At 56.3% G+C, this 16,415-nt stretch overlaps 9 protein-coding genes across 9 annotated transcripts; 3 read left to right on the top strand and 6 right to left on the bottom strand.

The window, feature by feature from the left end:
- Positions 1–535: 535 nt before the first annotated feature.
- Positions 536–1,603, bottom strand: WHR41_04963 (uncharacterized protein; the record flags this gene model as incomplete). Its single annotated transcript, XM_069373569.1, has 1 exon — positions 536–1,603. The coding sequence occupies one exon, from the start codon at positions 1,601–1,603 to the stop codon at positions 536–538; it is 1,068 nt and encodes a 355-aa protein (XP_069228885.1).
- Positions 1,604–1,877: 274 nt separating this feature from the next.
- WHR41_04962 (uncharacterized protein) lies at positions 1,878–4,164 on the bottom strand. Its single transcript, XM_069373568.1, has 3 exons — positions 4,062–4,164; positions 2,838–3,901; positions 1,878–2,775 (listed from the first exon to the last, which is right to left on the bottom strand). The coding sequence occupies exons 2-3, from the start codon at positions 3,769–3,771 to the stop codon at positions 2,429–2,431; spliced, it is 1,281 nt and encodes a 426-aa protein (XP_069228886.1). The 5' UTR covers positions 3,772–3,901; positions 4,062–4,164; the 3' UTR covers positions 1,878–2,428.
- Positions 4,165–4,372: 208 nt separating this feature from the next.
- Positions 4,373–7,306, top strand: WHR41_04960 (uncharacterized protein; the record flags this gene model as incomplete). The annotated part of the gene is made up of 3 exons (XM_069373566.1): positions 4,373–5,872; positions 6,094–6,245; positions 6,307–7,306. The coding sequence occupies exons 2-3, from the start codon at positions 6,226–6,228 to the stop codon at positions 7,304–7,306; spliced, it is 1,020 nt and encodes a 339-aa protein (XP_069228884.1). The 5' UTR covers positions 4,373–5,872; positions 6,094–6,225.
- WHR41_04961 (uncharacterized protein) lies at positions 4,688–5,308 on the bottom strand (the record flags this gene model as incomplete). Its single annotated transcript, XM_069373567.1, has 1 exon — positions 4,688–5,308. The coding sequence occupies one exon, from the start codon at positions 5,306–5,308 to the stop codon at positions 4,688–4,690; it is 621 nt and encodes a 206-aa protein (XP_069228883.1).
- Positions 7,307–7,398: 92 nt separating the features above from the next.
- p0 (60S ribosomal protein uL10) lies at positions 7,399–8,962 on the bottom strand. Its single transcript, XM_069373565.1, has 3 exons — positions 8,711–8,962; positions 7,730–8,651; positions 7,399–7,529 (listed from the first exon to the last, which is right to left on the bottom strand). The coding sequence occupies exons 1-2, from the start codon at positions 8,882–8,884 to the stop codon at positions 7,887–7,889; spliced, it is 939 nt and encodes a 312-aa protein (XP_069229015.1). The 5' UTR covers positions 8,885–8,962; the 3' UTR covers positions 7,399–7,529; positions 7,730–7,886.
- A 154-nt stretch (positions 8,963–9,116) lies between these two features.
- On the top strand, positions 9,117–10,740 carry trm82 (tRNA (guanine-N(7)-)-methyltransferase non-catalytic subunit TRM82; the record flags this gene model as incomplete). Its single annotated transcript, XM_069373564.1, has 2 exons — positions 9,117–9,321; positions 9,409–10,740. The coding sequence occupies exons 1-2, from the start codon at positions 9,175–9,177 to the stop codon at positions 10,738–10,740; spliced, it is 1,479 nt and encodes a 492-aa protein (XP_069229014.1). The 5' UTR covers positions 9,117–9,174.
- Positions 10,741–10,808: 68 nt separating this feature from the next.
- On the bottom strand, positions 10,809–11,805 carry WHR41_04957 (uncharacterized protein; the record flags this gene model as incomplete). Its single annotated transcript, XM_069373563.1, has 2 exons — positions 10,809–11,422; positions 11,487–11,805. 2 exons carry the CDS (start codon positions 11,803–11,805, stop codon positions 10,809–10,811), a joined length of 933 nt encoding a protein of 310 aa, XP_069229009.1.
- Positions 11,806–11,852: 47 nt separating this feature from the next.
- On the bottom strand, positions 11,853–14,491 carry WHR41_04956 (uncharacterized protein). Its single transcript, XM_069373562.1, has 4 exons — positions 13,033–14,491; positions 12,353–12,982; positions 12,109–12,299; positions 11,853–12,053 (listed from the first exon to the last, which is right to left on the bottom strand). The coding sequence occupies exons 1-4, from the start codon at positions 13,210–13,212 to the stop codon at positions 12,017–12,019; spliced, it is 1,038 nt and encodes a 345-aa protein (XP_069229008.1). The 5' UTR covers positions 13,213–14,491; the 3' UTR covers positions 11,853–12,016.
- WHR41_04955 (uncharacterized protein) lies at positions 13,433–15,025 on the top strand (the record flags this gene model as incomplete). The annotated part of the gene is made up of 6 exons (XM_069373561.1): positions 13,433–13,466; positions 13,547–13,682; positions 13,763–14,114; positions 14,177–14,347; positions 14,413–14,422; positions 14,484–15,025. 6 exons carry the CDS (start codon positions 13,433–13,435, stop codon positions 15,023–15,025), a joined length of 1,245 nt encoding a protein of 414 aa, XP_069229007.1.
- Between the last annotated feature and the right edge of the window lie 1,390 nt (positions 15,026–16,415).

Here is a 16,415-nt window from a genome sequence, read left to right as displayed (position 1 = left end):
TGAGAAACGTGCACCAATCGTGGTGTGTTGCATCCGAACAGATTAGCGAAACCCGTGAGCGTTCTTAGGCTGGTCAGAACTACTGATGCTGACGGTAGATCGCGGCAGGTCACGAACGATCTCGCTCACACAATGCCGCTCATGGACAACTTTTCATCGTTTCCGGCATTTTGATCGACGTCTTGTGACACAACAACCGACAGCACTTACTACGACTATGACCAGAAGTCAAATTTAGAGGATCAAGCTGTCAATTTTGCCGACTTCAAGCCTCTCATGAACCTTCGAAAGACTGCTTCTTCGAGATGCAATACTGTCGCGGATGGCCCTGGCAGCTACGATCGGAGCCAGGATCAATCAGTTGGCTCGACCAACTCTAAGACTGTAATCGACCCAACTCTTCCGTGGAGGCCCTCGTGGAGCATGAAGGAGATACTAATCGCACTCGCACTCCATTGAACAGACTTCGCCATCGGTCCCAGCCCTTCCACCCAGCAACTTCCCTCCTCTAACCCCCCAGCACATTAACCTCCCATCACCAACCCCCCAAATCAACCATAACCCAATAAACCCACTCCCCCTCCCTCCCCCCCAACCGCGCACACATCGCCGCGCTCGCCTCATTCCCCACCATCACATTCCCATGCGCCACCCTCTCCACGCCCTCCTCCCAAAACCTCCCCATCTCCTCCCGGAACAACTTCGCGGACAGCGCCCTCCCCAACCCCAACCTCCTATGCGACTCCTCAGCGTGCAGCGTCGTCAGGCTCCCGTCCAGCCCCACGAACGCCCACGCCACGGGCGCCGCGTCCTCCTCGTCCGCGGGGAAAACGGCCAGCCCCGGCAGCCGCGCGAGCGTGAAGTCCTGGCGCGCGATCCCCGTCCGCGAGCGGATGAGCGGGAAGTGCTCTGGGCGCGGGCGGCCCCAGCGGAGGTTCGGGGGCAAGGGGGTCGGGGGCGGGAGGGTTTCGAGGGGGAAGAGGAAGGTGTGGTTGGGGGTTATGGGGAGGAGGTGCGTGGCGAGGAGCTTGAGGGCTTGGAGGTGCGGGAGTGTGCGGGCGTGGATGGCGCCCCAGAGCATTGTGTTGGGGTCGGGGAGGGAGGGGGTTGAGGGGGGAGAGGCGAGCTGGGTTTGCGCGGTGAGGATGGAGGCGCTGGGGTGGATTGAGGGTGGGGTTGGGACGGATTTGATGGTGCGAGTGAGGGCGAGGAGGAGGGATTGGATTTGTTTGGCGTGGGGAGAGGATGGTGGTGAAGATCCATTTGGTTGGTCGTTGTTGGTAGACGAGAGACTGCTCGGAGATCGGGCCTCGACTTCCCAGCTGCCGAAGAGCCAGACCTCAGTCTCTGGCCTGCAGCCGCGGTCGACGAAAGCGTAGAACCATGGGGAGTCTTCTGGGTTTGATGGTGCTCCCGCGTTTGTTGTGCGATCCAAAGTCCGGTTGGTGAATAGATGGCTGCTCTCCAAGAAGCGTCCGAATTGCAAGCGGCGATACAACGGCAGAGCCGTCTCGAAGTATTCCGGCTGCCGTAGATGTTGCAAAACAGGTGCAATCACCTGCTTGGCGGCGACTGGGTCCGTCAAGCTATGCACTGAAATCATGGTCGCTTAAAGATGAGTTGGAAAGGTTCCAATGTATGCAAGGCGGAAAATCCGACGTCGCAGGTCTATAACTCTATCATGATTGGTCGTTAATCAAATGTCTGTAGAGTCATCAGTCGCTCCCCACGATGCAAATAGAACACAAATGAAACCCTTGCCTGTTATGGACGGATTAGGAAGGTGCAATTCTCCAGCACGTGTGCAGTCGGCCGGCCGTGCGGTTTTGGGAGACGTCAGGAACTCTAGGTTGAAAGCAGACAACCATGATGGACATTTCACCTCTTCCTACATATAGTGACCGTGGGTGGAGATGATATTTTCGTTCCAAAAATTACAGCATCCCAATTCTTTCTCGCAGGGCTACCTCGAGGCATTGGAAAAGAAGAAAACCATCAGTGATCTATCGGAACATTAAATCCACACCTGGAACCCCTCACGTCTCTGGACGCCCAAAAGGACCGCCAGGCTCCGGAGGCTTCCAGGCGCGCACGCTACCAAATGCATACATCATTTCTAACCATCGTAAACCCTTGCTGACGCGACGATGAAAGGGAGGAAGGAAAACCAAACAAGCAGACCGCTCCCTCCAAGATGCTAGCAACCGGACCAAAAAAACAGCAGGAAAATCTCTCTATCGGGAATGCTCTTGGCGCGAGAGCAGCTCAAAGCAGGAAAACGACCTGGGCTTGATACGGGAATGTCGCTGTAAACTCAGGTTCCCCCCGGTAAGAGAACGGGGGTGTGGTATCTTGGGGTGTTCAAATGCTCATGCTCGCCTGCTCTGCACCTTTTTTCAACGGCAACCTCCTCCGACTCGCGGGGCGCTTACTGCGACGCGCACTGCACGCGCTCGCCGCCGCCGCCCATCTCGTCGTCGTCGTCGTCCATGTCGGTCATGCCCTTTGCGCGAGAGCCCTCCATGGGGTCGACGCGCTCGAGCTGGAAGTCCTCGGTCATGGCGTCGGGTGGAGGGATGGCCTGGGGCTTCCGGGGAGGAAGGACGGACTCGAGAGCCTTGATCTGCTGGGGGGTCATGGTGGTCGGTGCGCCGTCCTTGTCGGCGGGGCCGTTGATCGATTGCGGGAACTTGACGTCGAACTGAACGTAAAGGTTGCCGTGGTCGTGGTGGCGGTATGAGGGCATACCCTGGCCGCGGATGACCTTGACCTCGCCTAGAAAATCACAATGTCAGTTGACTGGACAGCAGAGGTTATATTAACTTAGGAATGCTTACCTGGTGAGATAACCTCGCCGGGCAGGATCTCGACAGTCAACCAGCGCTCGTCAAGGTGCTCAACGTAGATGGCACCACCAGCGAGGGCAGTGAGAAGGTCGATCTCGGCGTGGAAGTAAAGGTCGTCACCCTTACGCTGGAAGCGCGGGTGAGGCTTCTGCTCGATCTCGAACTGCACGTCACCGGGCTCGACGCCAGGCATCTGGTCACCTTCTCCTCGGAAATCGATCTTGGTGCCGCTGGAGACACCCTTGTCGACGTGGACGTGCAGGACCTTGCGCTCGATGATGGTCTTCTTGCCGGAGCACTGCTTGCACTTGTCCTTCTCGCGCACCTGCTCACCCTCGCCATTGCAGTCGGGGCAGACGGTCTGGAATCGCTGGATCATGGGGCCCATCTGGCGCATCATGGTCTTCATACCCGAGCCCTGGCAGCCCTGGCAAGTCTTCACAGCGCCCTCCTTGCCGCCACGGCCCTCACACTTGGAGCAGATGACGCTCTTCTGCAGCGCCAGCTTGGAAACCTTGCCGCGGTAGATGTCCTCGAGAGAAACCTTGTGAACGTGGTGGATGGTGCGCGCCTTCTTGGGGCCAGGGTCGCGGCCGCCGAACATGCCACCCATGCCGCCGAAGCCACCACCGCCGCCGCCGAAGAACTGAGCGAACAAGTCCTCGGCGGCCATGCCACCGCCCATTCCACCGCCCTGCTCGAGGCCCTCCTCGCCATACTGGTCGTAGAGCTGGCGCTTTTGAGAGTCTGACAGAACTTCGTATGCGTGGGAGATCTCCTTGAACTTCTCCTCGGCTTCAGGCGAGTGTGCGTTCTTGTCGGGGTGGTACTTGAGGGCGCCTTTGCGGTATGCGGTCTTGAGCTGAGACTCGGTCGCATCGGGCGAGCAGCCGAGCTGGTCGTAGAATTTCGTGTCCTTGACCATGATTGCTGTCTGTAAAAGTGTTGGTCGAAGGGGAGTGCCGGCGGTCTATAGTAGTGCGCGACTGGTCACTCGTCACTCGTCGGCAGGCGCGAGTTTATGAGGACAGGAGTGAAGATGGTGATGGGACTTTCTAGAATTGTGGTCAGCGCGCTTGTGGAGAGCGAGCGGGCAGGCAAGGCGGAAAGGCTAGGGCTATCTATAGGTAATCGTAGCCGGCGGCGGCGACGGCGCAGACGCTGCGCAAAGCCAGCCTTCACCGAGGGAGCGGTGCGGTGAGCACGAGGACGTACCTGTTGCAGCACAGAAGCCGTGCGGGTGTGAGTGAGGGGGGTTGGAGGGGTATGGTGGGAGAGAAGGGAAAGGCCGGGCAGGCGTAAGGTAGGAATAGATCTGGCGGCGACTGTACCTCGACAACGATTTCGTGCCGCCCGGCGGCACCAAATCAACGTCAGAAAGGCTGTGCGGGTGCAGCCGCAGCTGCTTCTATGCGCTTCCACGCCTTCCACGGCCCCAACGGGACAGCGTCAAGCCAAGCAGAGCAATCCTCACTACGACCCTTAGGTACCTACTCAGCAAACATGTGCGCGCCTCAGGCTTCTTCTTGCTCTGAGTACTTCATTTCAGCATCAACTCGGATAACATCATTCTCGAATGCCATCTACGGCTGGTGAGATGGCTCTACATCGCATGAGGCACGAGCCCGTCGGAGGCGTTGAACCGCTTCCCAAACTTCTATGCCAACCATCCAAAACCTGATCAGAGTCACTTCATCACTTGATAAATTTCATGCAGACAATTTTCCAAAATTCGATCTCTTTTATTATACAGAACTCGCTATTTTCCGCTATATTCGACTCGACAACCACTTGAAGCCGGAGTGCCGACTGGGACTCCGACTGTGCCTCAACCCTCAGCGTCAACCGTGTACGCCGCTTTCGGACATTTCGAATTCCATCTGTTCCATCTTCACTGCCACTTCAGGCTCGGAAGGAGCGGCAAGGAAGTTGGTCTGAACGATGCCTTCGAGCAACGACGAGGTATCGTTAGTGTCAGCCTTAAGACCCAGGACCAGCAAGGCGGTAACGTACCTGTTCAGAGCCTTCCCCATCTTGCTGCCTGCGCTACTCGCGACAAAACTTGTGGCCTTTGGGGTGTGGCTGTCAAATCCGGTGATGAAGCTCCTCGTCGCCTTCGGAGCCTTGACATGCGGCACGGCGAGATGGGAGCGCAAGGCCGTCTTCCCGGGCCACAGCTTCTTGCCGTATATCTTGATGAAATCGAAGATGCACTGTTCCCTCGCGGCGTCGTTGACTGTCCATTCAGCGACATTCGTGAACCCACTCTGCTGGAGGTGAAACAGCATCAGAGAGCGGAAAAGGCCTTCGCGGTGCATGTCCTGCTCCGAGGAGTAGTCCTCTTTAAACTTGAAGGTGAGTGCCATATACATCCTGTGCAGGCGAATCTGGGGTGTCGAGTGCCTGCTCCCTAGACTAGACCCCGGGTTGAAGCTCACGACGTTGCTCGAAGGGGCAGCCATGGTTGACTTACCTGTTTGCGTGATGTTGATTGGTCCCTTCTCTTTTGACCTGAGGGCTTGTGATTTTCTTGCGTTGCTCCAGGCAGCCGCAGAGTATCTCAAGTGGTTGTTCGGTGAGGAAAGAAGAGGATGCACAACCATGGTGCAATCGAGCCCTGATATAATCATGCACTCGATCTCTACAAAGCCATTCATCAGTATGAACTGCAAGTCATTCAGCTTGGGCTACAAAGCACCCAGTCATTCAGCGAAGACTACAAAGGCATTGTACGGCTTACTGAGCACAATGTCCTCGTCGTTTCCCCGACCAAAAGGCCAACTTCCTTTGTTCGGCATTACAAAGAATACTCTCTATCACAGTGGACACACGCGCCGGGTGTATCTTGGATGTTGAGATTTTGGAGGTGAAGGCAGTCCGCGTTTGTTTTCATGGCATCTGGGAGCGGGACACTCAACGATGATGTCTTGAGTTCGGCTGACCCATAGCGGCTGCTTGGAGCTACGCAGGGAAATCACAAGCCCTCAGGTCACAAGAGAAAGGACAAACCAACATCGCACAGACAGGTAAGTCAACCATGGCCCCCCATTGAGAATCTGAAGAGTGGCTATTCGGGCACCGTACAGGCTGGGGTTAATACCCAGACATTGCTTTCTATGCCTTCATTTTCTTGACCAAATTGCACTGTAGCTTTTGATAATCAACATCTTGCTTTCCATGTACAACAATTGTGCGCACCAGCGAAACGACTTATGCATACATGCTTAGTAAGACCCGGAGCGAACAGGATTATGTGAGCGGGTGGGGTGGTCGACCAGGGCAACCATTGGATCACCTTGACTGCTTCACACGAGGCATTCAGACACCGACAAACGAAGCTCCAAACACATCACTATTGAAAAACGCGACCCTACCCACCATGGCACCCAAACTATTCCTGTAAGATCTGCTCGCTCCGCCCATCTCCAAACCGAAGACTTCACTAACACCCCCACCCCAGCACCGGCGGCACAGGCTACATCGGCGGCTCCGTCCTGCACACCCTCGCAACCGCCCACCCCGACTACGACATCACCGTCCTGCTTCGCAACATCCCCCCAACCTTCACCACAACCTACCCGCGCATCAACGTCGTCCTCGGCGACTACGACAGCGCGGACCTGCTCGCCGCGCACGCCGCGGCCACCGACATCGTCATCCACAGCGGCGACTCGGACCACGAGCCCTCGCTCGCCGCCCTGCTCTCGGGCCTGCGCCGCCCGCGCCCCAGCCCGGGCTACCTCATCCACCTCTCCGGGACGGGCATCGTCGCCGACTGGCAAGACGAAGCGCTCCTGGGCAAGCTGAACCCGAAAGTGTGGTCAGACGTGTCGTCGCTGGGGGAGATCCAGGCCCTGCCGTGGACCGCGCTGCACCGCAACACGGAGCGGATCCTGCACGCGGAGGCCGCGCAGGGCGGCGGGCAGGTGAATGTGGCGATCATGTGCCCGCCGGACATCTACGGGCGCGGCAAGGGGCTGGGCAAGGCGCGCAGCGCGTTCGTGCCGTTTTTCGTGCAGGAGGCGCGGAGGGTTGGGCGGGTGTTTTATTATGGCGAGGGGGCGAATACGAGGAGCTGGGTGCATATCGATGATCTGATGAGGGTTTACTTGCGGGTTGTGGAAGCGGCGGTGGCGGGTGGGAGTGCCGCTGTTGACTTCTTCAATGGCAACGGGTATTATTTTGCGGGGACGCAGGAGCACTCGCACCTGGAGGTCGCGAGAGTGGTCGGCAGGGTTCTGCATCAGGGAGGCGTGATTGAAGATCCGGAGCCTATGCAGGTTAATTTGGAACAGCTGGATCTGATGCTCAAGCCGATCATGCCGGGGCTGAGCAGGTATTTGTTCGCCAGTAATTCGCGGACCAGGGCTGAGAGGGCTGAGAGCCTTTTTGGGTATCGCGGCGAAGCACCGAGGTTGTCGGAAGCTCTACCACATGATGTTTTAGATTGCCTTCATTGACAATCTGGAAACTGATGAAGAACCTCCTTCCATTTTGGTCGATGGCAATGGGAAAACGACTCTGTATGGACAACGTTGTGAAGTGTAATCGATTGGGATGGAAAGAACTTTAATACGGTCGACAGTGTACGTATTATTGGGAGACATAATGACATCAAGCATCGCAAGCATCATTCGTGGTCGCGTATGGCAAAGCAACTGGTAATGACTAGTCGTCTTGAACCTAGACACTTCAATGTCAGTCCAAGTCCGGTGAAAGCTTTTGTGATAAAAGTGAAGTTGAGTAGGACATCGTAGATCAGAAAAAAATTAGAGTGTTGTTGTTGCGTTTTGATCCTCAGCGCCGTGAGGCTCAGGGTTAAAAAATATTCATCAGGTGATTGCATGCGTGCTCAGTGGGGTTGAAAACAAGAATCAACGTACCTTCTTTGTCAAGCGTTCGCAGACTGCACACGTTGGGGAAACGGGGCTGTCACAACGAAACACGAGATGCACTGAAACAATGCGTGGTTTGTCGTATCCACATCAGATACTTTGTCGATTTCTGTCTGTCTACAGAGCATTGAGCAAAAGCGCACGCTTAGTCGAACAGACCGAAGCCCATGTCGTCGTCCTCCTCGGACTCCGGCTCGGCAGCCTTCTCCTCCTTGGGAGCCTCGCCGCCAGCGGCCGGGGCAGCAGCAGCCGGAGCGGCAGCGGCGTAAGCATCCGGGTTGGCAATGCGGTCCTTGAGCTCGTGGATGGCCTCCCACTCGTACTCGGTCTCGAGAGCGACAGAGATGGCGTTCTTGTAGGAGTTGACAACGCTGTGCATGACGGACGGCAGAGTCGGGTAGTTGACGGCCAGGGAGATGGACGCAATGGTGGTGATGGCAGTGGTGAAAGCCTTGAGGAGCTGGGACTCCTCAATGTCGAGCACGCTGCTGTCGAAGGTCTGGCCCTGGTCGTAGATTTGCTGAACGGTCATACCGAAGGTGAACGGAGAGATGTTCAGCAAGTTGAGGAGGGTGGCCTCGGAGGCACCGACCTTGTTACCGGCCTCAATGAGCTTCAGGTCCGAGGTAATTTCAATGGTACCACGGGCAATCTTGGTGGGGACACCAAGGGCCTGGAAGAAAGAGGTCTTGCCAGGCTCCATACCAGTGTTACCGGCCGGGATGTAGACATCACCGGGGGCGACGGCACCGGCACGGGCGGGGGCGGCGACACGGTTGCTCAGGATGAGCTCACGGGTCTCCTTAAGGTCGGCGTTGGTGAAAACGAAACCGACGTTGCCCTTGACGTAGGGAAGGAGACGCTCGTACTCGGGGTGCTCAGAGATGAAACCCTTCAGGGCGCGACGGACCTGGGGTATGTCAGCCATTGTTCCCCAGCTCTTTTTCATGGGTGCGCGACGCAACGTACCATGGTGTTCTTGCCCATGAGAATCACACCCCTACCGCGCATGGAGATACGGATCTCGTGCATCTGCTGAGACGAGACATTGTCGACACCGACAATGAAGATGCTGTGGTACTCCTCGAGGAGCGCCTTCAGCTTGTCGAAGTACTGACCCTTGGTTGCGGACTTGCCCCCCATAGCGTCGGTGCGGTATAGGTAAGTTTTTAAGGCTTGTTGGTGATTTTGTGTTGGTTGTAAAAGGTAAAGACGCTGCCCGCGCGCAAAACGATCGCCAGCAAATTCGGCGGACAGCCCGCGGGCTGTGGCTGCTGAATCTTGGCGTGCAGCCTGAGGCAGCATTGACCCCAGACCGCATGCATCGCGGATGAAGCTAAAGCAGACATTTTCGCGATTGGCGCGAGGCGTTTCAGAGGTATAGCAGTTAGACGGTCACAATTGCAACTTTAAATTCATTCATAGCGGCCACAATGCCTCACCCCTTCCAGTTAACGGCTGGTGCGACGCCTTCATCAACAGATGGCAAAGCCTTTCTCCTCGCGGCTTGCGGCCCTAAGCTCCTGTCGCTGTCTATGAGCGATGGCTCGATTGTCTCGCAATGGACTGCGGATAGTGTTGTAAGTCAATCAAAACGGCAGCGATTGTTGTCACATCTAGTTGAGACGGTCTCACGAAAATAGCATTGCTGACAATTGTTTCAACAGGGTACTGCACCAGTCGAAAGCACATCAAACAACGGTGCTGATGCCGAGAACGGAGAGCGACCTGCTAAGAAGCAGAAGACAACAGCAAAGCCTCCACCTGCTCTGACGAACGTCATCAAGCTCACTGTTGCAAACGACCAGCAGCATGCTGTCGCGGTCACTGAAGACAAATGTGTCCGCGTTTTCAGCATTCAATCAGACGGCAGCCTCGTCGAACTGAGTCAACGGACGATGCCGAAGCGTCCCTGCGCGCTTGAGATCCTCCCAGACAACGAAACCATCATTTGCGGCGACAAATTCGGCGACGTCTACTCCTTGCCACTTCTTCCCACGGACGAGTCCGAGAAGAACGCCAGTGATGCGAAGGCTGCCGAAGAAGCGCAAGCAGCAGAAGCTAAGGCTCAGGCTCAGACGTCTGAGGCGAACTTCAAGCCTTCGGCCACAAACCTGACTGTCCACACGAAACGCAATCTGAGATCTCTGGAGGCGCAACAGAAGCAGAAGTTGTTTACGCCGAAGAAGGAAGCTTTGGCTTTTGAGCACAAGCTGCTCTTGGGCCATGTCTCTATGCTTACTGACACCAAATTTGCGCAACGAGAGGTCGACGGCAAGACTCGCCGCTACATCATCACCGCCGACCGAGATGAGCATATCCGCATCTCACGAGGGGCTCCTCAATCACACATCATCGAAGGATTCTGTTTGGGTCACAAGGAGTTCGTCAGTAAGATCTGCTTGATCCCTGGCACTGATCTCCTTGTCAGCGGCGGTGGAGATGACTGGATTGGCATCTGGGACTGGCCGAACTTCGCCTTGAAGAACACCATCAACATCCGAGAGCTTCTCGCTAAGTATGTGGTTCCTACGCCAGAAGAAAAGGACCCTCACATCTCTGTCTCGGGGATTTGGACGGTACCTATCGAGAACCAGCCTGGCAACAGTGCGGTCATCATTGCTTGCGAAAAGATCCCGGCTCTTGTGGTTTTGTCGTCGTCAAGTATCGGCGACCCTACGGCGAAGTCGACTGTCGTTGAACGACAATTGCAAGAGAGATACCCACTGGACGTGGCTTATATTGACCATCACGCGGTATTGTCACTCGACGCTCGCGCAGGCGAGCAAAGACGTCTCATTGCCTTCAGACCTACCTTGGACAGCAGCAGCCAGGTCCAGCTCGAACGAGACGAGACTTTCGAAGGAACGCTGGCGCAGCTCAACGATCTTGCAGGAATCGAGGAGGACCCTAAGACCGTCGACAATCTGCTCTACAATATCAAGAACCTCAAGAAGCGGACCGGCTGGGGTGAGCCGGAGGAGCAACAGCAAGAGTAAAAGCCATCTAACCAATATAGAAGTTTCGACCGTTAGTGTCATCATGTATCCCATCCGACCCAACACGCTCATGTCTCCACCGGCGCGCCACCCTCCATTTGCAAATTCTTCTTCATCCGCTCAAAGCACCCGCGATAAGCCTCCCTGATCTCCGCCACATCCACATCCACGCCTTCGCACTGATACTGCTCGACCAGCTGCATCAGCCTCGTCGCATCTAGCTCGCAATTACTCCTCTCCGCGACAATCACCTTCGCCTGCTCCTCGAGCGAAAAATTCTTCCACTCGAACTGCGGGTCGACTATCTCCTTGTAGAGCGCCAGCACCTCATTATGCGAGATGGCGCCCGGGTTAGTGAAATTGCACACGCCCGTCTCCTCGTGCTCAGCCATGGCGACGACCATCGGCAGCAAGTCGTGCAGGATGGAGTTCGAGTTGGGGATGTTGACGACGCGCGCGTAGCGCGTGATCTTCGTCACGAAGGAGCGCGGGTGCAGGTCGTCGGAGATGGGCATGCGGATGCGCAGGGTTAGCGAGCGCGGGTACGTGGCGCGCAGGAGGTCTTCGGCGCGGGACTTCGTGAAAGAGTAGAAGCTGCCGCCGAAGTTGGCCGGGTCGGCTTCGGTGAAGGGCGCGCTGAGGAGCTGCGTGCGGTCGGCGTTGTAGGTCGAGCTGTAGATGCCTGTAGGGAGGGTTGGAAATGAGTCCTGAATCGCGTGCGTTTTCTACATGAGCTTTTCACTTACAACCCGTCGCAAGGTTCGTGAAATGCACTCCCCTCTCGTGGCACAGCTCCGCTAGCATCAACGTGCCGATAACGTTGCTACGCACCGTCTCGACTTTGTGGTCTTCACACCAATCAACGTTCGGTCGCCCAGTCTTACCAGCACAATTGATGACGCGAGTCGGCTTGAACTCATCGAAGAGCTGGTTCATGCGCGCCGAATCTTCCATGCGATAATTAGTAGCGTGAATTGTCTTGCCCTGCGACTTGAGCAGTGCCTCAAGCTGCCCACAAATCCAGCCTTGGCTGCCTATGAGGAGAAAACGGTTTTCGGAGTCCATTGCTGATAGTATTTGGGGTGGGTAGGCTTTCGGGTCGGTCAATCCAAAGACGGTCACGGGAAGTGGCGTGGCGAAGCGAGGGAGAAAGATTTCTCTGATTAATATGCTGGCTATAGAAAAGACGCCGAGGAATGCAAGGGATATCGCGCGTTACACCAGGGATAGCGATCTGCTCGAAAGAATGCCAAACGTTCATATTTCGCGTTTCGCGTCACTTGCGCGCCGCGCGCTGCATCGCAACGGAATACCTGGGCTTTTGTCAGTAAGGGATGGGTTAGGCTGCGCAAGGGATTGTCAACTCACGCGATGATGCCTCCAAGGGCTAGCAAGATGCCGGCCAAGCTGCCGTCGCTCAGCGACTTGCCGCTGTGAATCCAGCCCGCGGCGACGATGAGGCAGGTCTTGGAGTGGCCTACTACGGTGCTGCTGACAGGGCCGGCTTCTTTGATGATGAGGAATTGTGACAAGTTGATGAGGCACGCGAGCACTCCGCTCTGGGGTTGCAACGTCAGCAGGTTTCCTTTGATGCGGAAGCTCTTTGTCTTACCAGTAGAACAAGCATCCAGGTAAATGAATCAATGGCCACCCAGACGGTGATATCGTCTGAGAATGGAATGATGAAAAGCATGATAAGCACGCTCACGGGCGCCTGATTGAGCAAGAGCTGCATGCTCGAGCATTCCAGCACACGGTGGTATTTGTCAATCCAAACAGTGTAGATTGCGCTGGCGAAAATGGCGGAGAATGCGAAGATGACGCCTATTGGTGCAGTCGCCTTCTCGGCGGTGCCAGACTTTGGCGCAGTGTCGAAGTAGCTCACCACCGCCACGCCGGCACAGACGGGTATCAAAGTGAGTGCTGCGCGGACGGGGATTGTTGCTCTGGTGATGATGTAGTTCATGAGCGCCACCGCTGGCGTGATGAGCACGCGAACGATCTGGTAGAACTGAATGCTCGAATAGGCCAGTGAGAGGTTGAGGAGCACCACGTTGCAAATCATAGCGATCGCCAGAGGGAGGATTCTGGCGATTGGTACTCGCTTTGCTTGGAAAACGTTGATCTGTGGCCTCGAAACCGCATAGAGGGTCAGACCGGTGACGGCGAAGTGAAAGGCAGCAATCGTGACTTGATCATGTCGAAGACGTTCGTGCTCGAAGATTCGCTTGTTGACGAAGACCTGTGAAGTGTTAGTATGCCGGCTCTGCGCGTTATCTAAGGAAAACCTACAATACCAGCCGTGCTCACACAGTTGAGAACAGCGGCAAACCAGAATCTGCGACTCAAGCTGGGAGGCGATGATTTTTGCGGATAGGCTTCATGCTCTGGTTGCTCGTGTGAAAGGAACGCTTTCTCCTCGTCGTACTCCTCCTGATGCTCAACCGGGCTGTTCTCTTTGATCGCGCTCATGTCGATGTCAGTATACCAACGCACAGAACCAAAGCAACGCGACGCGCTAAGATGTGGGAGGAATGGATGAAATAAGGACTGCTGTGTTCAGAGTTTTGTGGAACGCGCCAGGACTCATCCCTTGCGGGCAGATGGCGGCCTCAAAAACAAGACACGGCGCAAGCCGGAGTCACTTCGTATGGCGGCGGTGCCTGCTTACGCTCGTACAAAAGCTACAACGATGGCCGTCGACGATTCAGCCTGGGGTACAAGCGGTAAGGCCGGCCGTTCAAGCATATGCAGTGCGATGGCGAGCAAACAACGTGCTGACGGGCGGCGGTTACTGCGCTGACAGGCCCATCAAGCCTGGAGTCGCGCTTCTTCGTGGACGACGGCATTTGGCGCGACGCGCCTATCCTGACCGGGCAGACGCAGTGGCAGCCGCTGACAGGCGTGAAGAACATCCTAGTGACTGGCGGCGAAGGCTTCATGTAAGCAAGCTCGCGAACCCCGGGTCGAAACAAAGCCAAACGCGAGATGGTGGCTGCTGACTGCGCCAAAAATAACACAGTGGCTCGTGGCTGGTGCGCCACCTTACAATAAAGTATCCCGACCATTACAACGTCGTATCCTTCGACAAGCTGGATTACTGCAGCTCGCTGAACAATGCGCGCATGCTGGAGTCGAAGCCAAATTTCAGCTTCTTCCACGGCGATGTGACGCGACCAGGTGACGTGCTGAAGTGCCTCCGAATCCACAGCATCGATACCATCTTCCACCTCGCGGCCCACACGCATGTGGATCTGAGTTTTGGTAACTCGTATACCTTCACCAAAAACAATGTGCTTGGCACGCACGTCTTGCTCGAGAGTATCAAGGAGTATGGTGGTATCCAGCGATTCTACCACATCTCCACAGATGAGGTCGCCCTACCTGCAGTGAACGTCCGCCTAATGTGTAGAACACATGCTGAACAACAGCCCAGGTATATGGCGAAGCGCTTGCGGCGGACATGGCCGAGTCCAGCACTCTGGACCCGTCGAATCCATATTCAGCCAGCAAAGCAGCCGCAGAGATGATCGTGAAGGGGTACGTCAAAAGCCACGGGCTCCCGGCAGTCGTAATCAGGCTGAACAATGTCATGGGTCCGCATCAGGTGAGTCCAGCTCCCATTCGAGCAATCCCAGGCGAAAAATGAGCCCATCTAACCCATCCTCCAAGTACCCAGAGAGTAAGCCACGCAACACCACCATCTCCCCCCAGCCCTCAAAACGAGCCTAACCCCTCCATAGAAGTAATCCCCAAATTCATCTCTCTCCTCCGGCGCTCCAAGCCCCTCCTCCTGCACGGCGACGGCCGGCACACGCGACGCTACCTGTACGCGGGCGACGCGGCAGAGGCCTTCGACACGATCCTGCACCGCGGCACGATCGGGCAGACGTACAACGTCGACTCGCACGACGAGGTCTCGAACCTGCAGCTGGCGGAGAAGCTGCTGGCGCTGTTCGGGCTGCCGGCCGGCGACCGCGACGCCTGGATCCGCCACACGAGCGACCGCAAGTTCAACGATAGGAGGTACGCCGTCGACGGGAGCAAGTTGCGCGCGCTGGGCTGGAGGCAGCGCACGGGGTTTGATGAGGCGTTGAGGGTGACCGTTGAGTGGTATGGGAGGTTTGAGGGGTGGTTTGGGGATATTGAGGGCGTGTTGACGCCGCATCCGGTTGTTGGCGGCGGTAAGGTGGTGAGGTCGGGTTGCAAAGGGATGGCTCCTGGAATGGAAGAGGATGCAAGTACCGGGGCGTTTGAGCGGCCTGCTGGGAACGTGATGGAATGAGGCGGAGAGGATGCCGGTTGGAACTGTTGTCTTTCAGAAACGGCCAATGCGGGTGATAATAGGGCGTCGTAGGCCGGCGCCTTGGGAGTCAGATTGAATTCTTGTCGTCGCAACAGTGCTTTAGCTGATTACGAGATCTGCTGTTGTCAGTCATTCAATTGAACGCTTACCTCGTGCTACGAATGGGCTCGAGTAAGAGCGGCAGCCTGGTCAATCTCAATTGTGCGTACTCGCTGGCACTTTCGTCCAGGGAGCCATTCTTACGGTATCCATGGTGGAACACCACCAACACACCTCGACCTACCGTCTCGTTGCGGCAAAAGCGTCAACATGATCGCGAAATCTCTCACGAAGCACCTCCCCGTCAGCCCTTAGAGTGGAGCCACGTCCAAACCCCCTATTCGCACCACCACACTCACCACGTCCCACACCAGCAATCAATATCCGCATGACCGACCCTCCCAAGCCGGTCATCAAAGAATAGGCATTCAGGAAGACGAGTAAGGTCCATACCGCAGATGGTTACGTACTCCCCGTCCCGTCCCCACCAACAAACACCACTGACTCGCCTTTCGCTCCGACAATAATCCCGGCCGCGCATCAAACACCCTTAGGCCGCCCCCCTTTCGTTTCGCCTACACGAACTGCCCTTGATGACTTAGTAAGGGACCTTACACACGCGTGATCCGAGTGCGGGGCCGGGAGCGAGAGCTTCGCGTGCTTTTTTCCTTGGCGACCTGAGGGCCTTGCACGTTTCTCCACGGTTGATTGCGTCATGGGCTTGGCGTCGATGATGAGTTTAGGCGCTAGATATGATGTATGCTGGGATTGAGATTGGGTGGTGGGTGGAGGTTGCGATGTCATGGCATGGGGGTCCCGTTGATGCGATGCGATGCGGTGGATGACGGGTGCGCGTGCGCGCGTGACGATGGGACTTTTGCGCCGTGGTCGTCACGTGTTGAGTGTTGGTGAAGGATGGGATCAGGGCTGGGTAGAGGGTTTGCGATTGCTGGGTATGTGTGAGGAATGTGCCGCAAGCGAGGCGCGTGCTGCTGTATGTCTGTGTGTGTATAGCAGTGGCATACCATGACGATGATCCGTTCCTGATCGTAAGACTGCGACTACATGACCGAACACACTCAACCAACCCAGGCGTCTGCGCCCAACCTGAAGTCCTCGCAAACCCCCCGTAACCCTACCTATATCAGCATCTCTGCCCAATCCCCCAAAGTCCCGTCCATGTGCACCTAGGTATGATAGATAGGTAGACAAAATAACCTCTCGCCTCCCAAACTCTTCCCAACCGCAGCCCAACCCACCCGATTGGCCGAGCCCCCAAAAACTCAGATAATACACACGAGGATCGCATTGTGATGACACGACCCCTACG

This window comes from Cladosporium halotolerans, assembly GCF_011745625.1.
Source record: "Cladosporium halotolerans strain TM138-S3 chromosome Unknown Sca17, whole genome shotgun sequence".
In the NCBI taxonomy this organism is placed as follows: domain Eukaryota; kingdom Fungi; phylum Ascomycota; class Dothideomycetes; order Cladosporiales; family Cladosporiaceae; genus Cladosporium; species Cladosporium halotolerans.
The sequence above is the reverse complement of the archived record's forward strand: the minus strand, read 5'-3'. Positions and strand labels throughout refer to the sequence as shown.